The 25135-nt window shown below is 48.5% G+C and overlaps 2 protein-coding genes across 2 annotated transcripts in view; one reads left to right on the plus strand and one right to left on the minus strand.

Annotated features, from left to right (window-relative positions):
* Nucleotides 1-25135, plus strand: part of lrp1ab (low density lipoprotein receptor-related protein 1Ab) — a 112733-nt gene that overhangs the window by 64497 nt on the left and 23101 nt on the right. Inside the window, exons 25-51 of the mRNA XM_080832144.1 lie at nucleotides 683-887; nucleotides 1603-1767; nucleotides 2106-2350; nucleotides 3515-3646; nucleotides 5114-5341; nucleotides 5558-5732; nucleotides 7206-7300; nucleotides 7403-7552; nucleotides 8116-8256; nucleotides 8421-8549; nucleotides 8715-8846; nucleotides 9082-9216; nucleotides 9976-10105; nucleotides 10554-10680; nucleotides 11041-11192; nucleotides 11619-11743; nucleotides 12102-12491; nucleotides 19163-19352; nucleotides 19632-19836; nucleotides 20034-20223; nucleotides 21436-21561; nucleotides 22250-22378; nucleotides 22675-22794; nucleotides 22890-23006; nucleotides 23268-23417; nucleotides 23947-24069; nucleotides 24793-24909. Of these exons, the coding sequence (XP_080688270.1) occupies nucleotides 683-887; nucleotides 1603-1767; nucleotides 2106-2350; nucleotides 3515-3646; nucleotides 5114-5341; nucleotides 5558-5732; nucleotides 7206-7300; nucleotides 7403-7552; nucleotides 8116-8256; nucleotides 8421-8549; nucleotides 8715-8846; nucleotides 9082-9216; nucleotides 9976-10105; nucleotides 10554-10680; nucleotides 11041-11192; nucleotides 11619-11743; nucleotides 12102-12491; nucleotides 19163-19352; nucleotides 19632-19836; nucleotides 20034-20223; nucleotides 21436-21561; nucleotides 22250-22378; nucleotides 22675-22794; nucleotides 22890-23006; nucleotides 23268-23417; nucleotides 23947-24069; nucleotides 24793-24909 (4323 nt within the window). The remainder of the gene's footprint in view (nucleotides 1-682; nucleotides 888-1602; nucleotides 1768-2105; nucleotides 2351-3514; nucleotides 3647-5113; nucleotides 5342-5557; nucleotides 5733-7205; nucleotides 7301-7402; nucleotides 7553-8115; nucleotides 8257-8420; nucleotides 8550-8714; nucleotides 8847-9081; nucleotides 9217-9975; nucleotides 10106-10553; nucleotides 10681-11040; nucleotides 11193-11618; nucleotides 11744-12101; nucleotides 12492-19162; nucleotides 19353-19631; nucleotides 19837-20033; nucleotides 20224-21435; nucleotides 21562-22249; nucleotides 22379-22674; nucleotides 22795-22889; nucleotides 23007-23267; nucleotides 23418-23946; nucleotides 24070-24792; nucleotides 24910-25135) is intronic.
* Nucleotides 14502-15643, minus strand: LOC308360315 (galanin receptor type 1; the record flags this gene model as incomplete). Its single annotated transcript, XM_080832142.1, is given in 2 exon segments — nucleotides 14502-15571; nucleotides 15574-15643. Coding segments are annotated over 2 exon segments (1140 nt in total).

A 25135-nucleotide genomic window follows, 5' to 3' on the forward strand; every position in this document is an offset into this window, starting at 1 on the left:
CAGAAACAACAGCATGAGAGGAGTTTCTTGCATCAATGTCATCACATTCTCAGAAAGCACAGAAAATGAGAAACACACACACACTCACACACATGAGTGTCTCATTATGACTGCGGCAGCAGGCCTTTTGGTTTGTGGGCCGTCACCAAACAGAAAGAAGCATTCGCCAGTGGGATTCCCTCCCACACTCTTTGTGGTTAGCCTCCCGAGGGATCTCCCTCCTCTGTGGAGTGGCACTTGGGACGTGCCTGCTTTATCCAAAGATGCCCTTCGGGGATCTTAAAGGGGTCTCTGGGCACTTGGTACTAAGGGGTAGTCTGAATGTTAACTGTGTTGAGATGTAATGTGATTTAGAGATGTGTTATGGTGTGGTCTGTATGACCGTTTATGTGTCGTCAAAATGTCTGTGGCTTTCACACTTACACATTTTATGCCTTTTACTGGATGGATTGGTCACTGTCTATTCCTGCGATGTGCATTATGATGCGCATATTCTTCTTACGAGTAGTGCATTTGACACAGTGGGTTCTCTATTGAGAGAGAACAGAGAATGTGCATGTTGAGCCATTTCTGTATGCTAAAAGAAAGGCCAATATTCACAAACATGGCAAAAGAATACTACATAGAAATACCCTGATGTGACGGAACAATGATGATGACGACCGTCTCTCCTCCTAACCAGCCCTCACCAGTTTTGAGGTGGTGATCCAGTACGGCCTGGCTACCCCTGAGGGTCTGGCTGTGGACTGGATCGCTGGGAACATCTACTGGGTGGAGAGTAACCTGGACCAGATCGAGGTGGCCAAGCTGGACGGCACCATGAGGACCACCCTACTCGCAGGGGAAGTGGAGCACCCCCGTGCCATCGCCCTCGACCCCCGAGAAGGGTAAGGTCATCGCGATATCTGTGCCCTATACAGCTCAGAGCCTTTCCTTGGAAGTAGCACACAGAAATAGTCTTTATGATTACAGTGAGCAAATATAGCTGTGCAGAGCTTTTAAAGGAACAGAGAGCTGAGCATGAGGACAGGAAATGCTTGAAATTCAATGAAGTGATCAATACAAATTCTATGTATTAATATTGCTGTAAATGTTGACCATTGTGTCAAGGCATTTTACAGAACTAGATATGTTCTTTTGGCTGTGACTATCTGGCAGGGAGCAGAAACCCATTCTGTCTGACCCATCGTGGGACATGCTGTGATCAGGCTTACATTAGCCCTGTGGGAGGCTGGATCCTGCTCTGCGGAACCATGCATATTAGCATATTAGGATATTAGCATGTTCATGCTGACGATTACAGCTGATATTAGGCATTGAGATTGGTGATGTCCACGCATGGGGTTCTTAGATAATAGCATAACCCTGCAGAGAGTGTAATATCATGATTGAGCCGTGTGCCCGTCATGTCATACTGAATGCTAACGCTAAAACCCTGCTAGCCTCCTGCAGTGGCAGAATGAGGCTGATGTTAACTAAGCCCCCATGTGAGTTACCTGCTGGGAGTCACCTTCAGCTGTCCTTTCTTGTGTTTTTACTCACTTGTACCCATCCCACCCCCCCCCGCCCCCGTTTTTTTTTTTATTTCTTTTTTTTCTCCAGGATTCTCTTCTGGACAGACTGGGATGCTAGCTCCCCCAGGATAGAGGCCGCCTCTATGAGTGGCGTGGGCCGCCGCACCATCCACAGGGAAACAGGAAACGGAGGATGGCCCAATGGACTCACGGTGGATTACCTAGAGAGACGTATCTTATGGATCGATGCAAGGTAATTCAGAAAGAGATCTAAATGATGGACACACAAACATGCAGACATGCACATACATAACGCACCTCATCAGTCTAAGTCAGGGGTTCTTAACCTTATTGGAGGTACTGAACCCTGCAAGCTTCATCAGTGCATTCACCGAACCCTTCGTAATTTGAAAAATAAAATATGATTTCTTCAAACGTATGAATGTATAAAAACGGCCCGACATTGCTAGTGTGAACCGGGCCATACTGCGTGTGTCTTGACCCCTGCCGAACTCCTGAGAGTGGCTCAACGAACAACCCAGGTTAAGAACCACTGGTCTAAGTGTTACAAATGGTGTCCTCCTCTCTTAGGTCAGACGCCATCTACTCGGCCTCCTACGATGGTTCCGGGCTGATCGAAGTCCTCCGGGGACATGAGTACCTGTCTCACCCATTCGCCGTCACCATGTACGGGGGCGAGGTGTACTGGACCGACTGGCGCACCAACACGCTGGCCAAGGCCAACAAGTGGACTGGCCACGACGTGACTGTGGTCCAGCGCACCAACACGCAGCCCTTTGACCTGCAGGTGTACCATCCGTCCAGACAGCCTCAAGGTGAGTGTGCAGCTGCAGACGCTCCAGCGGGGAGCCCGTCCTCCTGTCTGGCCCGTCATCCTCCCCAGACGACAGGCCACGCCTCCACAGGCTCCTGCAGACAATGACTGCAGCAGACGGATCCGGAGCTGCACAATCCATCATGCTCTGAAAGCACTCACTCTCACCGTCTTTCTCTCTCTCTCTGGTTCTTTTCTCTCCTTTTAAACCTCCCATTTCTCCCCTCTGTCTTACCGCCTCTATTTATTTCTGTTTTTTAGTTTTTTTCCCACCACCTCTCTGTCTCCCTCTTTATCTATCTATCTATCTATCTCTCTCTCTCCCTCTCTCTCTCTCTGCCCCCCTCTCCCTCTCCCTCTCCCTCTCCCTCTCTCTCTCTCTCTCTCTCTCTCTCTCTCTCTCTCTCTCCCTCTCCCTCTCCCTCTCCCTCTCCCTCTCCCTCTCCCTCTCCCTCTCCCTCTCCCTCTCTCTCTCTCAGCCCCTGGTGCCTTGTGACCTTTTAGAAGCTCTCTGTTGTTTTCCCCATCTCTTGTGCTTTCATGTGGTTACAAACCGGGGTAGAGCTGAGACGAAGTCTGTGATGTTGCGGGGTCATTGCCATCATACCGAGCTCTGTGCCGGGGCTAGATAAAGACGCCCCTGAGCCGGTCGACCGTGTCAGTTACGGCGCAGGCCTGGGAAAACGGGCTGTGTGGTTTTCCAAGGAAGCTGTCAGTCATTCCAGTGGTGTACTGTGGGACTGTGAGCATCCTGCCAGCCAGACCCGGGGAGAAGGAGTGGGGAGGAGGGGAGAGGAGCAGGGCCGCTGTGACTGACAGCTCTGCCCAGGCGCACTGACACCAGCTGACAAGACCTGTCAGAGTCGCAACGTCTCTTTCGCTTTCTCCTCTCGCTTTCGATCTCGCCATCCCCTTCTCCGGCTGTTTAAATAAATTAAAGACAGTGCGGCATAGTTCAGTTTAATGGGGAAATCTATGTTTCTTTTTTCTTGTGCCCTTCCCCCCCCCCCCCCCCTCTTTCACTCATACATACATACTCTTTTCGAAATGATGCACTTCATATTCATCTTCTCTTGGTTTGTTTTACGTCACGGTCCCACTGTTGATGGCCTCTATTGACCTCCATGTTGTTTAATCTCTCTCTCCGTCTCTCTGTCCTCCACAGCTCCAAACCCGTGCGCTGCTAATGGTGGCAGAGGGCCATGCACTCACCTGTGCCTCATCAACTACAACCAGACCTTCTCCTGCGCCTGCCCTCACCTCATGAAGCTCCAACCGGACAAACAGACCTGCTTCGGTACGCAACAAGTGACACTTCATTACCAGTCACCGGTCTACCCCACCGGTTCATTCTTGATAAACTTGTGATCGACCGCAGACACAGGGCATGCTTTGTATAATCTGTCACTGCCGATTTACTGAGAGAATGTACCTGCTTTAGTGAAAAACTCAAACCTGTGACGTGTGATCACTGTATGTAGCCTGCTTCGGACATCGGAGCCTGGTTGTACAGTTATGCATGACTGCAGTTCCACTTCAACTGCTGTTTCAGGGCAAATAGTAACCAGAGCCCTTCGTTGCAGTTCCGTCGGCCATATAGAAATGAGAACACTATGGCATCATGTCCTTTCTCGTTTCGGTATAGTTCGCCGAAGGACGCGTGGCTGCCTTCTTTCTCTCCCTCAGATTCTAAATGGAGCTACAGTGTCAGCATTGATATATATATTCATATTTTACACACTTTAGAATGCATGTGCCTTTAGTCTACATTGGCCTATTGTGCTCGCATTGGCAGATACTTTGTGGCATGTGTCTTGAATTTCCAGTCCTGTTACAGTAATACACCAAAGAGAGGAAAGAAATGTGAGAGAGATGAAGAGAGATGGGGATGAGAAAGGGGGATGAAGTGAGATGTGGAGAGAGGGCTGGATGCTGTGCGTGGGGAGTGATCTTATTTTCTGGCTGGTTAAGAGAGGGGCCCTGGGAGGAGGGCAGGCCGCTGGCGGGGGTTCTTTAGTATGCAGCGGAGCCGCCTCCGCCAGCCTGGCGTGGGAGCCCAGGCCAACCGGAACAGAGCCCCCTCCAGGTGAAGCCTAGCCGCTAACGCTGGCGTCGCCCCAGGCAGCGCAGCCAGGCAGGGACTCCGCGCTCAGGTTGACGTGGCACTCCCTTCTTTCATCGGCTTTCTTTCTCCTTCTTTCTTTATTCATTTCATTCCCTCACTCTTTTATTTTGTCTCTCTTTCTCCTCCTCCCTGTATGCATCCACAGCCCCCCCCCCTTCTCTCTGTCTGTCTTTTTCTCTCTCTCTCTCTCTCTCTCTCTCCCTCGCTCATGTTTTTCTCATTCTCCAACTGCTCCCCAGCTACCACTTCACTGCAGCATAGCTAGCACATTTCCCTTAGCATGTGACCTTCCCCCCAGTGGTCCACATTGTAAAGCCATTTAGAGCTGCTTTAAAAACAGCTCTGGTTTTAAAACACCAAAGGTTAAGGCAAGTTGGGACCCGACAAAGACAATGAACTGGCGTCTTTGTTCTGACACTCATTCAGATGGATGAGCTTTTGCAAATTCCTCCCCAGACACTGCGGCTGCTGCACATATTCATTAAAGGACATTTGTTTGAGCGTAATTGCTTTATCAGGGTCCCGCAAGGAAGTGCTGTATAAATTATTGTCTTGAAACTAATGTAGCGGACGCCGCCCATCTTTCTTATTACAGAAGTTAACTTTTTTCTTGTCTTTTTTTTTTTTCTGTACGTGCAGAGTCACGTCAGTTCCTGCTGTACGCCAGGCAGATCGAGATCAGAGGAGTGGACCTTGACAACCCGTATTACAACTACATCATCTCCTTCACCGTGCCCGACATCGATAACGTCACCGTTGTGGATTACGACGCTCTGGAGCAGAGGATCTACTGGTCGGACGTGCGCACCCAGACCATCAAGAGAGCCTTCATCAACGGCACCGGTGTAGAGACGGTGGTTTCAGCTGGTGAGGACCACCGCATTTAAGTTCATTCTCGTTCAGCCTCAGCTTCAAGAAAGCGAGATGTATACGTTCATGTGGCACTGTGACGGTTCAATGGGTGAATACCTTGCAGCTCTGTGTATTTTTATGCAATAAAGCATCTCTACGTGGTTTCAAGATGTTGTGCTCAATCATCTGATGTTTCCTTTTTGTCTGTATGCTTTTTTTTTTTCAAACCAGACCTGCCCAATGCCCAGGGCCTGGCAGTGGACTGGGTGTCCAGGAACCTGTTCTGGACGAGCTACGACGCCAACAAGAAGCAGATCAATGTGGCCCGTCTGGACGGCTCCTTCAAAAACGCCGTCATCCAAGGCCTCGACAAGCCCCACTGTCTGGTGCTGCATCCTATCCTAGGGTACGGCAGAACCGCCACAACATCCATTTACACACACCTGTCGCCTCCTCACCTAGGGCTCTCCTGTCACCTCCTCACCTGGGACTCTCCCGTCACACACCTGTCACCTCCTCACCTGGGCCTCTCCCATCACACACCTCTCACCTCCTCACCTGGGACTCTCCCGTCACACACACACACACACGTCACAACACTCGAGATACAACCAACTCGCAGCACAGTTTTCCTCAGAGGCCAGTACTTTCACAAGCACATACTCAGAGCTCCTCTCTGCTCTTCCCACTCCCACGCTTCTCTCCCTGGCCGAGGGATTCTGGAGTTCAACTCCCCCCTGAGTTCCCATTTCTCTAACCCCGACAGGCTCACTGACATGACGTGACATGACATCTGTCAGGAACTGACAGCAGTGGAGGACGAGGAGTTTCTTCCTCTCTCCTACTGTGCGTCTACCTTTTGCAGTCAATTCTTTCCCCTCCTTTTTTTTCCATTTGTCTTTTTTGTCTATTTCTTTGTCACCTCTCCATCTTTGCCGACAGCTCTGCTCATCCCCATTTTTTTTCTCCCCTCTGCCCCCCTTCTCTTTCATTTTTTCCCCACATCTGTCTGTGTCTGTCACGAGTCCCTTTGAACAGGCCCTGATTTACAGGCATACCAACATATGAGCAGGAGGGAGAGAGTGAAAGAGAGACAGTGACTGCTTGTGAGAGCACACATTCATACAGACACACAGACACACACACACACACACACACACACACACACACACACACACACACAGAGAAGTGCACCATTAGCAGTATTGGCCACCGGGGTCATAATTCCAAACGTTTGTTTTTCCTCTGGGGTCATCGGGCTGTGACCTATGACCTGCAACCTACCCTATATTTAACTAAAGGAGTTACTGTTAGATCTCCCCTAGACTCCAAAAGGCCAGGTTGCTCCATGACTAATGTGAAACATCTGTGTGTGTGTGTGTGTGTGTGTGTGTGTGTGTGTGTGTGTGTGTGTGTGTGTGTGTGTGTGTGTGTGTGTGTGTGTGTGTGTGTGTGTGTGTGTGTGTGTGTGTGTGTGTGTGTGTGTGTGTGTGTGTGTGAGAGAGAGAGGGGGTATATTAGGGTCAGTGTGTCTCTACCATGAAGCTGTTGAATGTAAAGTTCCATACCATACATTCTGTAAAAGAGACGCAACAAAATTAGTCTAAAACTGAAAACCCCTGCATGGCTCCATGTATGGTTTTAGGCCTCAGGCTCTGTGAATTGTTTTGAAACGTATTGCTTATTGTTAATAGCAATGTGTAAAAAATATATAAAATGCCATAGAACCATGGGTCTACAGTGGTGTCAGTCATATAATCAGGTCTGCAAAATGGAACATCTTTGACAACTGCTGAGCATTCGCTCACAAGCCTTATTGTTTTTTTTCTGTCTCCCTCATCCTCTCTTTTTTTCTCTCTCTTCCTCTCTCTCTCTTTAGGAAACTATACTGGACAGATGGTAACACCATCAACATGGCCAACATGGACGGCACCAACATGACCACCCTGTTCTCCAATCAGAAGGCGCCTGTTGGTGAGTGATCCTACAATCTACAATCCACAGCCTGGTTGAAACCCACCCCCACCTACACCCCCCCCCATAAAACATGTGTGTTTGTCTCGCTGCGTCTGGCAGGTCTGTCCATTGACTTTGATGAGGAGTGTCTTTACTGGATCAGCTCCGGGAACAACACCATTAACCGCTGCAAGCTGGATGGGTCCGACCTGGAGGTACTGGAGGCAGCCAAGGGCAAGCTGACTAAAGCCACCGCACTGGCCATCATGGGTGAGAGGCACTAACATCCACAAAAACTCATGCCGCAAAACACACAGTGTATCAGAAAAGACAACATACCATAGGTTGGTTGCTAGAACACTACTGTAAACTCATCATTCATTTATTCTCAACGAATATACGCCGCATATTTGATCATGGTGAGTTCAAATGCAGCTTGTGCTATGTGGTAGGACGTTACGAGCATGAGTGATGCCTTTGGCTCTGAACTGCTGTGACGTTTGCCTGAGGGAGTTGTATAATAATGCAGTATGATATGTGACAACATGTGTTTGCATACCAGTGGATGATGGTCATGTCATCTGACAGCAAATGTTTGCATTCTGTCACCAAGCATTCCTTGAAAAGGGGCAGACGAGTCAGTCAGAGTGTGTGTGTGTGTGTGAATGTCTGTGTGTGTGCATGTGTCTTTTTCTTTTCACGATGTTGTACATGGAAGTGACTAGAAGTGACTAGAAGGTTAAGCAGTATGGCGATGTGTGTGTGTGCGAGTCAGACTGTGTGTGTGTCTCTAAGTGTGAGCGTGTGAGGTCATGCTGAGCTGTGCTCCGCAGGTGATAAGCTGTGGTGGGCTGATCACGGCTCTGATCAGGTGGGCACCTGCAACAAGAGCGACGGGGGCGACTGGAAGATTCTGAGAAACAACACTTCCCCTATGATGCACATGAAGATCTACAATGAGACCGTGCAGCAAGGTGTGTGTGTGTGTGGTTGTGCGTGTGTGCGTCTGTGTTTGTGCGTCTGTGTGTGTGCGTCTGTGTGTGTGCGTCTGTCTGTGTGTGTGTGTTTAAGTGCAGCTGTCATTTCAGTTGATCTCTTGGCTTTCGGAGGAGTTCAAAAACGTTTGCTCCCTCTCCAGGTGGTGTCAACCTGTGCAGTAACAACAATGGCGGCTGCTCCCAGCTCTGTCTCCCCACGTCCAAAACCACCAGAGCCTGCATGTGCACCGCTGGCTACAGCCTCAAGAGTGGTCAGCAGTCCTGTGAAGGTACCGTGATGTGACCTGATGCACTCACACCCTGCCAGCCAAACACCTCCAGCTCCATCCTCTATCAGTTCATCTTTTAATCAGATGATGGAAATACCCTCCATACTAGACGCCTGAGTAATGTGTGTAATTCTATGTGTTTTTGATTATGATGACAATCTACAGGCATGGGTTCGTTCCTGCTGTATTCGGTGCATGAGGGCATCAGGGGCATCCCGCTGGACCCCTCCGATAAATCCGATGCGTTGGTGCCTGTGGCTGGCACCTCTCTGGCAGTGGGCATCGACTTCCATGCAGGTGAGGACTTCTTGATAGGCTGTCTGTGGTTGAATTAAGTGTGGCAAAGTTGATTTGTGTGTGTATTCAAGAGCTTACACACTTGGCTGTCGGTCTCTCTGTCTGTGTGCGTATATAGTATAAGCATGCGTGTGTATCTGAGAACTTACACACTTGGCTATCGGTCTCTCTGTCTGTGTGCGTATACATTAGCATGCATTGATCCTATGGCGTGTCTTCCCCTCTCCCCGTGCAGAGAACGACACCATCTACTGGGTGGACATGGGCATGAGCACCATCAGCCGGGCAAAGCGAGACCAGACCTGGAGGGAAGAGGTGGTGACCAACGGCATCGGCCGAGTGGAGGGCATCACCGTGGACTGGATCGCAGGTCAGACACAATTCGGCGCCTTCATCTCCCACGCTCTCTCACGCTCTCGTATATGCTACACTTCTATAGATTCTAAACATGTTTCATGCTATGAGTGTGAAAAGGCAGCAGGAACAGTTGAATTGGAAGTGAGGTCTTAAAAGTTGCTGTTATACTGCTTGCTCTCTCACACACACACAAGGGCATAGTCTAACACTGCATTACATAACAATATTACTACCAGCTGAGCCTCTAAAAAAAAAAAATCGAAATTTGAAGTTAGATTTTCCAGAAAGCCAGGTGTGATTGCAAGGTAAAGCTGGAGATGATGAAGGCTTACAGGCTGAAGTAGGTAATTTGACAGGGCACAAGTGCAGATTATCACAAATACCGTCCTGAAATCCCCTTTCCCACCAAGCTATGAGAAATTACAAGATGCAGTTTCTGTGAAAAGTTCCAAAAGGCTAGTCGAAAGTATCACTTTCGATGGAGACCTCAAAACAGCCTTTAAAACTAGTGTTGGATGGGTTCTTTAATGGTTATGGTTTTGTGTCTCATTCTTTATTGGTTATGGTTTTTGTTTCGAAACACAGACTGTCTGAGGTTTCAGACCTGGTTGAATGTGTTCTTGCATGCCTGAAAGGTTTTTTTTGGAGTATGATAGATTCTTCTAGTATCCTAGACCAGATCCCATTATTGACATACCAGACGTTTACCACTGCAAGTTAACACAGAGAGTTATAACCAGCTCTTCATTTTACCGTCAATTCTTTTTTTCAGGCAACATCTACTGGACAGACCAGGGCTTTGACGTTATTGAGGTGGCTCGGCTCAACGGTTCCTTCCGTTATGTGGTGATCTCCCAGGGCCTGGATAAGCCCCGTGCCATCGCCGTGCACCCTGCCAAAGGGTGGGTATGCTGGGCCAGACCAGGCTAGGGCTGGGGCTCTGCCTCCTGCTGCCTCCGACCTGGGAGAGCAGCAGCAGGAGGTGGTGGAGGTGTTCCATGGGGGTTATTTGTGCTGCCAGCGGAGGGTTATTAATGGGCTAATATTTGCTCTGTGGTTATGAATCCAGCTCTGGCTGGTACAGGATGCTGCTATGGGGAAAGAAGAAAAACAGTTACTTCACTCTTCGATTAGTGGTTCTTCCACAGTGGTTCTGCTATTTGCGTGTGTGGGTGTATGTGCGCTTGTGCTTGTGCTTGTGCTTGTGCGTGTGTGTGTGTGTGTGTGTGTGTGTGTGTGTGTGTGTGTGTGTGTGTGTGTGTGTGTGTGTGTGTGAGAGTGGTAGTACTGTCTGTGATGTGAGTGGAACTGTGTGGTGGGATATTAATTACACCTAATGTGTGTTTGTAGTTATCTGTTCTGGACAGAGTGGGGGCAGTACCCGCGTATTGAGCGCTCCCGTCTGGACGGCTCAGAAAGGGCGGTGCTGGTGAATGTCAGCATCAGCTGGCCCAACGGTATCTCCATAGATTACCCGGTCTGTACCACCTTCCAAACTCCTTCTTCTGCACACACACACACACCACATAACCCTCTGAGTGACCCCAAAACCACTATGACTATTAAAACCACCATTCCCATGTGTCTCGTTCACCTGACTGACCTGCACATTAGGGCAAATTACACTAAACCAATCATGCCAGTTTCATTGCCAGCCCTGTCATGTTGCTATGACAATGACGATGTCAGAATTTGTGCTAATGCTGTGGTGTTGTGTGTGTGTGTGTGTGTGTGTGTGTGTGTGTGTGTGTGTGTGTGTGTGTGTGTGTGTGTGTGTGTGTGTGTGTGTGTGTGTGTGTGTGTGTGTGTGTGTGTGTATCTGTTTTTGTGTCTTTAGGATGGCAAGCTGTATTGGTGTGACGCTCGTACAGACAAGATTGAGCGCATTGACCTTGAGACTGGTGAGAACCGTGAGATGGTTCTCAGCACTAACAACATGGACATGTTTGCCGTCTCCGTGTTTGAGGACTACATCTACTGGAGTGACAGGTGAGGCTCCCCTACATGCTCTTGACTCCTTTCTCTCTCCCCCTGTCTTTATCTCTTTCTCTCCTCCCCCCTCCCTTGGGCTGGTGGTACTGTAACGAAGACATACTCACGTTTTATTAACTCAATACCCTTTCTTTGACTTTCTTGATGGATAAATAAACGGCTTTTTGAAAGGCTCTCCTTTTCTCATTTTCTCTCCGTCTCTCACTCTGCTGCCTCCTCTTCTCTCACCGTCATTATTACTGTGAGGTGTCATTTGCATGCGTGGTTAACCAAATAAACCCAAAGCTTTTGCACTCAATTTCCTTTAATAGTCGTCAAACACGGCACATTTTGTGCTCCGTTATCACACCAGTTAAGAATAAAGAAACGTTGTCGGCACGGTTTCACAAGACGATGCTCATCCGACGTCTGTGTCCTCTGTAGAACCCATGCTAATGGCTCCATCAAGAGGGGTCACAAAGACAACGCCACGGAGTCCATGTACCTGAGGACTGGCATTGGCGTCCAGCTGAAAGACATCAAAGTCTTCAACCGTGCCAGGCAACAAGGTGGGTGAACTGACGCTTGGCTTCGCCTGCTTAAGGACAAAATCATTGAGTGTAGTCTTTGTCATGTGTGAGGAGTAGTTTCAGGTTTCATTGGTTATAGTGTTACGCTAGGATTCCTCAGTGTGACTTCACATTGACTGTGAGTATTTCTCTACAAGTTATAGCTGAACTGGTCAGCTGCATGCCTCAAGGAGTTGTTGAAAACATCATAATTAACACCAAATAAACGTTCATGTAGCTGGGCTACAACTTTGAAGACCAATGTAAATTTGTAAAAAGCTGATTCTAATGAACCATTTGTGGAAGGTCGGTGCTAATTTGTGTGCATTTCTTTGTGGTTGTGCGTATCCACCCTCAGGAACCAATGTGTGTCGGGACAAGAACGGTGGCTGCCAACAGCTGTGCCTGTTCCGCGGCGGCGACCAGCGCACGTGCGCCTGTGCCCACGGCATGCTGGCGGAGGACGGGCGAAGCTGCCGCGACTACGAGGGCTACCTGCTCTACTCGGAGCGCACCATCCTCAAGAGCATCCACCTGTCGGACGAGACCAACCTCAACGCGCCCATAAAGCCCTTTGAGGACCCTGAGCACATGAAGAATGTCATCGCACTGGCCTTCGACTACCGCGGGGGCGCAAGCGGCCCGGGTGGCCAGAGGCAGAACAACCGCATCTTCTTCAGCGACATCCACTTTGGCAACATCCAGCAGATCGACGACGACGGGACAGGCCGCAGGACACTTGTGGAGAGTGAGTGCCTCTTTTTGTGTGTGTGTGTGTGTGTGTGTGTGTGTGTGTGTGTGTGTGTGTGTGTGTGTGTGTGTGTGTGTGTGTGTGTGTGTGTGTGTGTGTGTGTGTGTCCCTCTGTGTGAGTTTGGCGCAAACTCAGGACACAGGCGCACAAACGGTGTGAGAGTGGAGTAAGGCCACAAGAGATTGTGGCTTATCTGTTCTGGTTCACCTCTGGAGTCTTTGCCTTGAACTCTGCCACTCTGATGAATCACTCCAACTCAGGAGAAATTAGAGTGATGCTTCACTCTGAATGGCCACTCTTTCTTTTTTAGCCCAATGTAATTTCACGGGTCTTAAATCCTGGGTCGGGATGCATTGTTAAACACCTTCTGTGATTAAAAAAAAGCATATCAGGGGATGTTATAATTGGAGTTTTATTTTCAAATTCAGTTTTTGCTAATGTTAGTGATATAACTACCCCAGCAAGGCTGTTGTTGGTTAATAGATTCAGTGGATTCTGCCCCTTTCTTAATGCTCAGTCCCTGAAAAAATGGTTTGACCTCAAAGTACCTCGCTTTCTAAAGGATCGTTTTGATAAGAGGCCATGCATTAAGAACTTCCCCCAGACTCTTTGTGTGTGGGTCAGTAACCTTAATCTTCTCTTGCTCTGACCCATCTCAAGCCTCCCTCTGCTGAGCGATGCTGTTTCTCTTCCACAAATTACAGAATGTCATATTTCATCTTACTCCCTCTACCTCACTTTGAAGACTAAAATAACAGAGCATCCCCGGGGAATACTTGTATCACACACACACGGACACACACTCCCACTATCCTGCTCATGTGAGTAGAACAAATAACGAATGGGACCCAATTTTGTATCCAATCTACAAGGAGTCCCGAGACAACTGGTGTGTAATTAGAGTTTGTCCCAAAACAGATTAGAGGAGAGAGGTAGATTGACAGGTAGAAGAGGACGCAGAGACTTGCTCTCCAGCCTCAATCTCTTCTCCATAATTACAGGGAAAATTGAGAACAAATGATGCTTGATCCAGTTAAACCTCCAGAGCAGCCTCGGCCACCATTTTGTTCCTGTCACACGCAATCAAACTTTAATTTGCTCGTTACAGTTTCCAGCTGACCCAAGAAAAGAGTCAAAGTAGACGTGAAACACTTTCGCCAAGTCCTCAGAGAAGTGCGTCACGTCTCAGATGATCCGACACGTTATACATACAGACCTATTATAAAGGAAAAGTTTAGTGATCGCACAGGCACAGTGTTTTCTCAACTGATGGGTCATGGAATCATTCTGACTGAGTTGCAGAGTATGTGTTTCTTCATAACTTGACTTTTGTAGAAAATAATATATATTTTTCCATTTTGAAATGGAAAAGGCTGAGTTTTCACAGTTCTCATGTCTCAGGGACAAAGGGAGAAGAGAACTCTCTGAAAGAGAATGTTCCAATGGCAGATGCGTAGCTTACAGCATTACTCAAGCTGACACTCTCATACAGTAACATGATCTAAGAGAGCTGCAACGTATTAACTACAGGAATACCACTGGTGGACTAGTTGAATCTTTATGTTAGAATTTATAATTCTGTTAGAAAAGCCAACTAACTAATTAAAAACTAGTTACTGTATTTATATTACTGAGTTATGTATTTTTTGGTTATTTTACACTAGCATTTTTTTAGCATTTTACACGAGATTAGCTATGTCGTGCAGTTTTGTGTGTGCGGAAGAAAGTATTTTTGTATAAGGAGCTAATTTGATGAATATGATACATCATTTATATTAATAGAATAGAATATATTTGAATCAAGTAGGGAAAAAGGTGAATCAAATAGTCCCCAGATAACACAGAGTGATTAAAAAAAACAAACAGTTAATGTATTATCAATTCAATCAATTTCTGCAACAATAAAACCAGTCAGACATTCCAGCCCAACCCAAAATAAGATATCCACAGTCCGAGGCAGTTGTGTGGCTGTCTGTGCAGCATAGAGTGTCAGTATGTTCCTTCCTCTATCCTTGAGGCGGCGGTGTCTCCAGCTCCACGGGGTTAAACGGCTGCACCTTGTCCCGGCCCAGCCCAGGACAGTAAACCCAGCATTCTTTGCAGTCGCGGCAGCGGTGCCTGCTCAGGCCTATCAGCTCTTGGCGGAACTTGTGCGACATGAAAACGTAGAGCACGGGGTTGACCACGGTGGACGAGGACGCCAGCAGCCGGGCGCAGATGGCAAACGAGCGGTAGTGGAGCGAGCCGGTGCCGCCGAGCCTGTCGCCCACCAGCATGAGCATGAGCATGAGGACGTAGGAGGGCAGCCAGCAGAGCGTGAACACCAGCACCAGCAGGGCACACGTCTTGGTCACCTGGCTCTGGTAGCGCTCCAGCTGCGGTGCCCGGCCCTGGCGCCGCGTGTTCCGCAGGAAGCAGTAGATCTTGGCGTACATGAGCACGATGACGGCCAGCGGTAGCGCAAAACCTACCAGGAAGAGAGCCGTGCCGTAGACGCGCTGGCTCAGGTTGGACAGGAAGGCGAAGCAGTGGACCGGGCCTACCGGGGCGCCCACCTCCCGGAAGGCGAACTGTGGCGCAGCCAGTGCACACGCCGGCACCCAGAGCAAAGCCACCACAGCGTTTAGCCAGCGGCCAGTGCGCCCGAATGCCCAGGTCGGGTGCACCACCGCCAGGTAGCGCGACACGGCCAGCGCGGACAGGGTGAAGACGCTGGCGCCGCTGCAGGCCACGCCCAGGAAGCTGATGGCCTTGCACAGGAAGTTGCCGAAGGGCCAGGTGCCCAGGGCGATGGCGGCCGTGTGGAAGGGCAGGCAGGCCAGCAGAAGCAGGTCGGACGCGCTGAGCGCCAGCAGCAGGGTGTCGGTACCGTGCGGTGGCCCAGCCGTCCTCTTCCTCCTCCCAGCTAGGACGAAGATCACCAGAGCATGCCCGATGGTGCCCGTCAGCATGATAAGGGCATCCAGGGTGGGCACCAGCAGCTGCTGTATGTCCCAGGCCAACCTGCCTTCAGTAGCGCTGGCATTCCAAACACTGGATCCATTAATCACTCCCCCTTCTCTCATTGCTGATCTAGTTTTTTCGCTATCTGATGCTTACTCTGATAATTAGACTGACAAGAGTGGTAATGAGGATGGCAAAGGAGCATCAGAGTGACATCCTCTCACACCTCCATTCCCACTTGTACACAACAGTGATCATTTCCCCCACGCTATCGCTTGAAGAGGCGCCACCTTGCTAATTGAAGTGTTGACGTGGTCAAAACGCTGTTTGCTTGAAACACGTTCACAGGCGGCATCCGGACACGCTGTCCTCTCCGTTCGCGTCCACAAGGTTTTTTTTTTTACAATCTGTACTTCCAGTAATGAGCAGTTGGCGCACACATTGCACGAGGCGCTCGGTCATCGACCAGTTTCCACTGGATTCTAATTCTGGTTTGTTGTCTGGAGATAACAGGCTGAAAGTATTAGGCTCTCATCGTGTAATGTTTACTGCCTTCCATGTCCTCCTGGGTTCAGCGAATGCCCGAGTCCAGGAACATTAAATTTAATCCAGAGTTGTTTCTTTATAAATTATCCCCATTTGAAAAGTGCTTTCATATGTCTTGGCAGCACATAGGTGCTGTAAAAAAAAAAAAGAGAAGGAAAACAAAAAAGAAAAATTAAATGGGAGTATCGATGCCAGACACCAACTGTGCTCCTCTATTATTGATTTTCTGAAACCAAGCAACGGCGTAAAAAAGACATTCCCCTCGATGCCTGCTGCCCGGCTGCATTAAAATCAGTCAATTCTACTTGATGCTAAGTGCTCACCCTGTCCCCTGTTGTCTGCCGCTGAGAGTCTCTCCAGATGCGGGCGTCCTCGCCGTGTCTGTCACAAATTCCCGTGGTGGCAGGAGTGTTGGGTGTGCATGCTTTTTGAGTGTGTGTGTGTGGACAGAGTCATAGTAGATACTCCAGCCTCCCATCCACTCAGGTTGTCAGGTTGGAGTGCCGTCCTCCTCGGCACACACACCTTTTGTTTGCTTAAAACCAGGAAGCCTGGGATGAGGAGGAGCAGTTTGCTCTGATTGCAAGCACACACACATGCACACACACACACACACACACACACACACACACACACACACACACACATATATATATATATATATAGATCTATATATACTTACACACATATATATATATATATATATATATATATATATATATTTATATACAAACACACACACACACACATATACATATAAACGCACACACAAATACACACAAAAACTCCTCAAACAAGACCTCATACAGTTTATGAAGAGTGCATTGTTGGACTAGTGTGGGTCCAGCCTTGATCTCTGACCCTGCTGAATACTGATTAAGCTGCTCTGTAGCTGTTCACCTCTCCTGTGTGTGCTCTCTTTGTGTGGTTAGTCGGCAGCGTTAGGTCCAGGATGGCGGGCAAAGCCACAGACAAACCGTGACATTGTGTCCATGCACCTGCACTTGATGGGAGGTGACATAACCAGTGGGACCCCTCTTATGTAACTGCTCCACTACTTCAGCTCAGCTGAGCACTGCGTCATCCATGAGCCCAACACTAACTGGCACACACACACACACACACACACACACACACACACACACACACACACACACACAGGCTTTATTGACTTCTGTCAAGGCTTGGGGGGCCACTTATTCTTTACAGTGTCCCGATAGTGGTCATAAAGTGCCGGTCTTTGCCATGACGTGAGCAGCCGGGGCCACCAAATGGACTGGTAGGTCTACCCTACAGATCCCCAGGTGTGGCGTCACTCCCACTGAGGGCCCCTAGCAAGTGTGCGCCATCATACACAGCAAACAAAGGCAGGATCAGATAAGAATGGGCCTTGCGGCGGATGCTTTTAGCACAGTGGGAGTTGTTTCTGGGCTTGTGGACCAAAATAAAAAGCTTTTGCTGGAAGTTGACCCCGTCGCCCTGACCCTGCGTTCCCGTGGCGACTGAAGCACTTCCAGAAGCGCACTCCTCCTGGAATAACAAGTGGCCCTGAATCAAAAACATCCACGGGGAGCAGGGCTTGTGTGCAAAGGCAGTGGGCCATGAAATGACAGGATGATACTGAGTCTTTAAACACACTCCAGAAACAGCAGGCAGAGCCAACACACACACACTCACACACACACACACACACACACACACACTTACATGCATGCACACAGTAACCCTTTTACCCTTTTACACGCACACAAACTTTGAAATTTGCAGAGTTGGTCAGCGCATCGGCACAGACCCAAAACGTTGTGGCTTTAATCTCATGCCAAGACCTCCAGCAAAACAAGACACCACAAAAAGTATGCATTCATCCCACACATACATAGACACACACACACACACACAACCACACACACACACACACACACACATACACACCAAATCCATACACACACACACACACACACACACACACACACACACACACACACACACACACACACACACACACACACACACACACACACACACACAGGGAGAGAGGTAGGAAGGGAGGGATAGATAGACATAGACAGAGCCCTGTCCTCCATTCACAGTTTGATTAGGACAGCCAGGGTCTGGGCCAACAGCGCATCCCTCCACCGTTGATCCGTCTGGAATGAGGAGCGAATGGGCCACGCTCCAGCGCCTAGTGCCATCAGAGCGAAACCCCTCTGTCAAGACATGCCTCACACTCTTCCAGGGCCCGTGGCCTAGGGGGGCGCTCCTCTGCTGGAGCCAGGCCAGGGACCTGGCACCCGGCCTGGGGAGAGGAATGAGCCACATATGCAGAGTGGAGTGGAGTCACACTGGGGGGGCTCGGGGGGGGTCTGAAGCTACTTAGTGAGATTGAGCTGCAGCCTCCCTCTGTGTGCCCTCTGCCCACAGGCAGTGTTGGTGCTGAAGGACGTCGTGTTCTTGAGCTCATGTGTCTACCAGCGGAAACACTGCGAAGCAGCATCAGTAATCAGCACTTCTTTATTTGTTATTGTGTTATCTGAGGTGTGATTTTTTTTTTTCGTGGTGTCCTATATGTAAGGGATAATGTATGGAACGCAGGTCATTGCCGGGAAAATAAGCCCCGACAGGGCGAACAGCACCCCGACGCGAAAGCGGAGGGGTGTTGCTTCACCCTGAAGGGGCTTATTTTCCCGACAATGACCGGCGTTCTATACATTATCCCGCTTATTATACGGTTACAACTAAAACAAACAAATTACTTAACACCGTGTGTCTTTTTACAATGCATTTGTTACTATACGTAGTGTTTAAAAGGAGAGAAATAGTTCGCCAAAGACGTTGAACTTCAAAGACAGTTGAACATTCTTTAGAACACAGCTGCTCAACCGTCCGCTGAAACTCCATTGATAAGTTACCGTACTACTTGCGGAGCGCTACGAAAGACGTGAATTAGAGGCAAAAAGGCCACTTTCCTTGACAGCGGTCATTAAGTCCATAGCAACGGTCAGTTATCGGAAAATAGTTGACCGCAGAACGTTGGGAAGCCCCATTCAAGTGAATGGAGCATTCTACAGCATTAAGAAGAGCCGTGTAATAAATACATATATGATGTTGTGTATACGGACCTCACAGTCACGGCTGCCTCTACCGTCTTCAAACCCTTCTCCTGTCCCTCTCTCTGCAGACGTTGGCTCGGTCGAGGGTCTAGCGTATCACCGCGCGTGGGACACGCTCTACTGGACCAGTTACACTACCTCAACCATCGTCCGCCACACGGTGGACCAGGACCGGCCCGGAGCGTTCATGCGGGACACCGTGGTCACCATGTCCAACGACGACCACCCACGAGCGTTTGTGCTGGACGAGTGTCAGAAGTGAGTAGCGACCACAGCGGACCGCTCTTCTTGCCGACCTTTGCATTGACCCAAGCTTGCTTCTTGTGTGCAGCATGTACATTTTTAGTTTATGGGCCCTTGGGTTCACTAGATTCATTTAGCACCTCACTTTCGAGTTGCATTATACTGAAACAATTTTATACTTATAAAAAGTATCGTATTATGCTCGTATTATAAAATTATAATTATATTTACTATCGTATTGTGCTCGTATTATAAAATTATAATTATATTTACTCCTCCTCGCCTCTCCCACAGTCTGATGTTCTGGACCAACTGGAATGAGCAGTCGCCCAGTATCATGCGGTCATCCCTGGGGGGTGCTAACGTGCTGGTGATCATTGGCACTGACATCCGCACCCCCAACGGCCTGGCCATCGACCACCGCGCCGAGAAACTCTACTTCAGCGATGCCACACTGGACAAGATCGAACGCTGTGAATATGATGGCAGCCACCGCATTGTAAGTGTGTGTGTGTGTGTGTGTGTGTGTGTGTGTGTGTGTGTGTGTGTGTGTGTGTGTGTGTGTGTGTGTGTGTTGGGTGAAAAGTAATGCATGCAGATTTATTCATAGCTGTTGGTTTATGCATATGCTCTCTTTAAGTCTGGTTTTCATACTCTATGAGGATACATATGTATCTCACCTTCATTTATGTGTAGGTGGTGCTGAAGAACGAGCCGGTGCATCCGTTCGGGCTGGCGGTGTATGCGGACTACATCTTCTGGACTGACTGGGTGCGGCGGGCGGTGCTGCGCGCAGACACAGACGGCAGGGACCTCAAGGTGCTGCGTGCAGACATCCCTCAGCAGCCCATGGGCATCGTCGCCGTAGCCAACGAAACTAACGGCTGTAAGTTTCTCTCTCTCACTCAAACACACACACACACACACACACTTTGTGTGTGTACACACACACACACACACACTTTATGTGTACACACTTTGTGTGTGTTACCTTGAAAATTAGGGCTGAATGATTAATTGCAATTGCGATATAATCGCAATATGATAAAATGCGATTTTCTAACCGCAACGTGCGCGACTAAAACGTGGCCTAAAAAAATACAAAATGAATACAAAAATAAAAATTCAATTCTTAAGATGCAAAATTTTGCACACAATATTTAAAAAGTGCATGCCTTGTGTTTATACTTACTATGACTTACTTAAAGGCAGTGGCAAAGCCACCAATTTGATGTTCTTGTTTCTGTAATGTGGGAAATAATATTTTACACTAAATGTATCTAATATTGTGTTGGTCATATTTAAATCATTCATCATACATCATTCCCAAATTGTTCAGCCCTATTGAAAATCCAAATTTGCTTAGATTTGCATTAACATGACATTTACATTCATATATTTTATGCAGGGTTGTATCCTATTATACATGCTCCAAAGTTATTAGTCCCCTAAATGATGTATGCACTTGGGTTTACACATAGTGCCTTTAACCTAAGCATACTTTTTTACTGGAAAATCCACAACATGGTGTTGCTCTGGTGTGCATTTTATGGAGTGTAACAGCTTGTTTGACTTCTACTTTGGAAATATCCCAGATGGGATTGCTCTCTCTCTCTCTCTCTCTCTCTCCCTCTCTTCCTCTTTTTTTTCTCTCACTCTGTTCCTCTTTTTCTCTCTTCCTCTTTTTCTCTCTTCCTCTCTCTCTCTCTCTCTCTCCCTTTCTCTTCCTCTCTCTCTCTCTCTCTCCCTTTCTCTTCCTCTCTCTCTCTCTCTCTCTCTCTCTCTCTCACACACATGCTGGGATTGAATGGGCGGGGTGCAGAGTGTGTGAGTGTGACTGGTTAACGTCCATGGCTGTAAATTCTTTCCTCAATCTTTTGTTTGTACTTTTACACGTTCTTCGAAAGCATTTGTTCATAAGTGGTCCTTTTGCAAATCCAATGACTTTTGAGGTCTTGTACTATGACTACGGAGTCTCCTATTAAATACCTTTTCTCTTCAAAGTTTCAACGTACTCGGGACGTATATTCTATTGTAAATACCAGCATTAAGTGTTGTTTAAAATTCAATAAAATGTTCTCTCTATCTCTCCTTGAAGGTGAATTCTCCCCATGCCACAACAACAATGGTGGTTGCCAGGACCTGTGTCTCCTCACAGCAGATGGCCGAGTCAACTGCAGCTGCCGAGGAGACCGCAAGCTCCTGCCTGACCACTCCTGTGTCGGTAAGAGAGAGAGAACGAAAGAAAGAGAGAGAGAGAGAGGGGAGTGAGTGGGAAAGAAAGAAAGACTGGAGAGAGAGAGGCAGAGGAAAGGACACAGAGAGGCCCTTATGAGTGTGGATTAACAGCAAACCACACATTTGCAACTGCTGCTATGGCAACAGAGTAATTAGCCTCGTTAAGTCCTCGTCAAATATTGATCAATTTGAGAGGCTGTGGATGGAATCGTGTGGTTTGGATGTTGTGCATTTGAGTACATGTCCTTCTGTCCCTCCAGGATCTTGTGAGGGGTTGTTGGGATGGTGGAGACCAAAAGTGACTAAATTTGCGCCGGAATTCTTAGATTCTTTGTGGTTAATATTGGTGTGATTTTGAGGAATTTGTTTTATTATTTTTTTTAATTTCCTAGAGGGACTTACCCTTTTTACCTCACCAAATATTTAATTGTCTAAATTATGAGAGTGAGTATATGATTCTGTCATCCTGCATAGAGCCTAGTGGTGAAAAAATGGCCACTATATTGATCCGTGTTGACCAGTGGATGGACTTTAGTTATCTGTATGCCTCAATTCTTTACTACACATTGATGTGTATACTCTATTTATTTCTTATATCCATGCATGGTTGGTTGCAGGCCAGGAGTTGTTGTGGGGAGACTCACTGTCACTGACCTTTCACTGTATGTTCACAGCTCAGAACACGTCTTGCAGTAGTGTGGATAACTTTGAGTGTGGGAATGGAGACTGCATCAGCTACAACCTCACCTGCGACGGCAGACCCAACTGCAAGGACAAGTCTGATGAGAAGCAGTCATACTGCGGTAAGCTGTGTGTGTGTGTGTGTGTGTGTGTGTGTGTGTGTGTGTGTGTGTGTGTGTGTGTGTGTGTGTGGAGATAGATAATGAGAGAGGTTAAAGTGTGGGTGTGTGTGGGAAAAGATGATGAGAGAGGTTAAGAAAACGTACTTATGTGTGCCAAGTAAACAAATCCATCTAACTTCATCTTATTACACTTCCACACATGCACACGTGTCCGAATTACTTCTCCCATCCATTTCCCCTTTTGTGTCAACCTTTGGGTTGCCCATGATCATAGCTCTTTCACCTTGTGTCCCCAGCTAACCGTGTGTGTAAGAAGGGCTTCCGACGCTGCACTAACGGGCGCTGCATTGCCCTGGCCTTCTGGTGTGACGGGGCTGATGAGTGTGGAGACGGCTCCGACGAGCTGCACTGCAATGGTAAGGCCCTGCCCAATCCCACAATGCACCATGCGCCATCACGGCATCATCTGCATGCTTAAATCTGTGTGTGTGTTTGTTTGTGTGTTGCTCAGCAACCCTCTGCTCTCCTGGGGAGTTCCAGTGTGCATCAGCTACAGGCTGCATTTCCAACTCCACCCGCTGCAACCAGGTGGTGGACTGTGAAGACGCCAGTGATGAGAAGAACTGCAGTGAGTTCACCAGCGCGCGCACACATGCACACACACACACACACACATGTGTACACACACACACACTTGCACGCGCGCGCACACACACACACACACACACACACACACACACACACAAACACACAAATGTGTACACACATGTGTACACACACACAAACTCACACTTGAATACAGGCCTGGAGATGCTCCTTCTTCAGGTACTGCAGGTGCTTTATTTTTCATTTGTGAAACACAAACACACCTCTGCTGTTGTGGATCCAGGTCCAACTGACTGCTCCAGCTATTACCAGCGGGGTGTGAAGGAGGCGACGTTCCAGCGCTGTGAGAAGACCACCCTCTGCTACGCCTCCTCCTGGCTCTGTGACGGCTCCAACGACTGCGGAGACTGGTCTGATGAGACAAACTGCCCTGGTAAGACACACTCTCGACGCACACACACACACACACACACACACACACACTCACACACTCACACACACACACACACACACACACACACTCACACACACTCACACACTCACACACTCACACACTCACGCACTCACGCACTCACAAACACACACACTCACTCACTCACACACTCACAAACACACACACTCACACACTCACACACTCACAAACACACACACTCACGCACTCACGCACTCACACACTCACACACTCACACACTCACACACTCACGCTCACACACACGCTCTCACGCTCTCACGCTCTCACGCTCACACGCTCTCACGCTCACACGCTCTCACTCTCTCACTCTCTCACTCTCTCACTCTCTCACTCTCTCACTCCCTCACTCTCACACACACACACACACACCCTTGTTTTATTGTTTGTGTTCTTGTATCTAGCAATACACATGTCATACAACGAGAGGAAATGAGTTTGTTTGTGTCTATTTGGGTGGGCGTGTAGTCACTGCTGTATGTGTTGTGTGCAGACAAGAAGAAGCTGAAGTGTCCACTGAACTTCTTTGCATGCCCGAGCGGCCGCTGCATTCCCATGAGCTGGACCTGTGACAAGGAGAACGACTGTGAGAACGGAGCGGACGAAACCCACTGTGGTCAGTGTCTCTTGTGACCCCGCTCCACACGCTTCCCTTTTCCTTGGGTCTGTCTGTGTGTCCCTCTCTCTCTCTCTCTTCCTCTCTGTCTGTGTGTGTGTGTCTCTCTCTCTCCTTCTCTCTCTCTCTCTCTCTCTCTCTCTCTCTCTCTCTCTCTGTGTCTGTGTGTCTGTCTGTAACCATGTATGACTTTCCTTCTTCCTGCCCTCTACTTCTTTCTGCTGCTTTTTTCTTTCTCTTTGTTGTCTCTTTTCACACCATGAGAGTTACTGCCTTCAAAGCCACCTCATGGAGCTCACTCATAACCCTGCACCCCCCCATCAGTGCTGCCCCCCACTCATCCATCACCCTGCTGTTGTTTCCCCCACTGAGTGTGTGTGTGTGTGTCTGTGTGTGTGTGTGTGTGTGTGTGTGTGTGTGTCTGTGTGTCTGTTTGTGTGTGTGTGTGTGTCTGTGTGTCTGTGTGTATGTCTGTGTGTTCCTGTGGAGCGCTAGCTCTCATTAGTGTGTAGTGGTGGTAGGAGGCTTCGCCCTGGCTGGCTCTGACCACCTCTCCCTCGTCATGGACTCAGATGCCTGATTAGAGGAGCTGAAGGCTTTGGAGCCAAATCGCCCTCTCACACTGAAGTGGAGGCCTCTGGGCTTTTGTGATTGCCTGCTGTGGAGCAGTGTTTAGCAATGCTAACTCTTGGTTGTTTATCGTGTGTGTGTGTGTGTTTTTAGATAAGTTCTGCACCTCCTCGCAGTTTGAATGTAGCAACCACCGCTGCATCCAGAGCACCTGGGTGTGTGATGGGCAGGATGACTGCGGAGACGGTTCAGATGAGGACAGCAAGTGCGGTAAGTTTCGACCTCTTTGTGTGTGTGTGTGTGTGTGTGTGTGTGTGTGTGTGTAGGCACATGCTTGTGCACCAGGATCTCTAGTGTTGAAAACCTCATTCATCATTTTAACTGAGAACTAGAAAAAGAAACCATTGTGTTTAGCAAGGCCTTGATTCTGGTCATTTGTCTGGTAATGTCTTGTGGAGTACAACAACTTTGTGTCTGTCTGTCTGTCTGTCTGTGT

This window comes from Sprattus sprattus, assembly GCF_963457725.1.
Source record: "Sprattus sprattus genome assembly, chromosome: 2".
NCBI classification, from domain to species: Eukaryota; Metazoa; Chordata; class Actinopteri; order Clupeiformes; family Clupeidae; genus Sprattus; species Sprattus sprattus.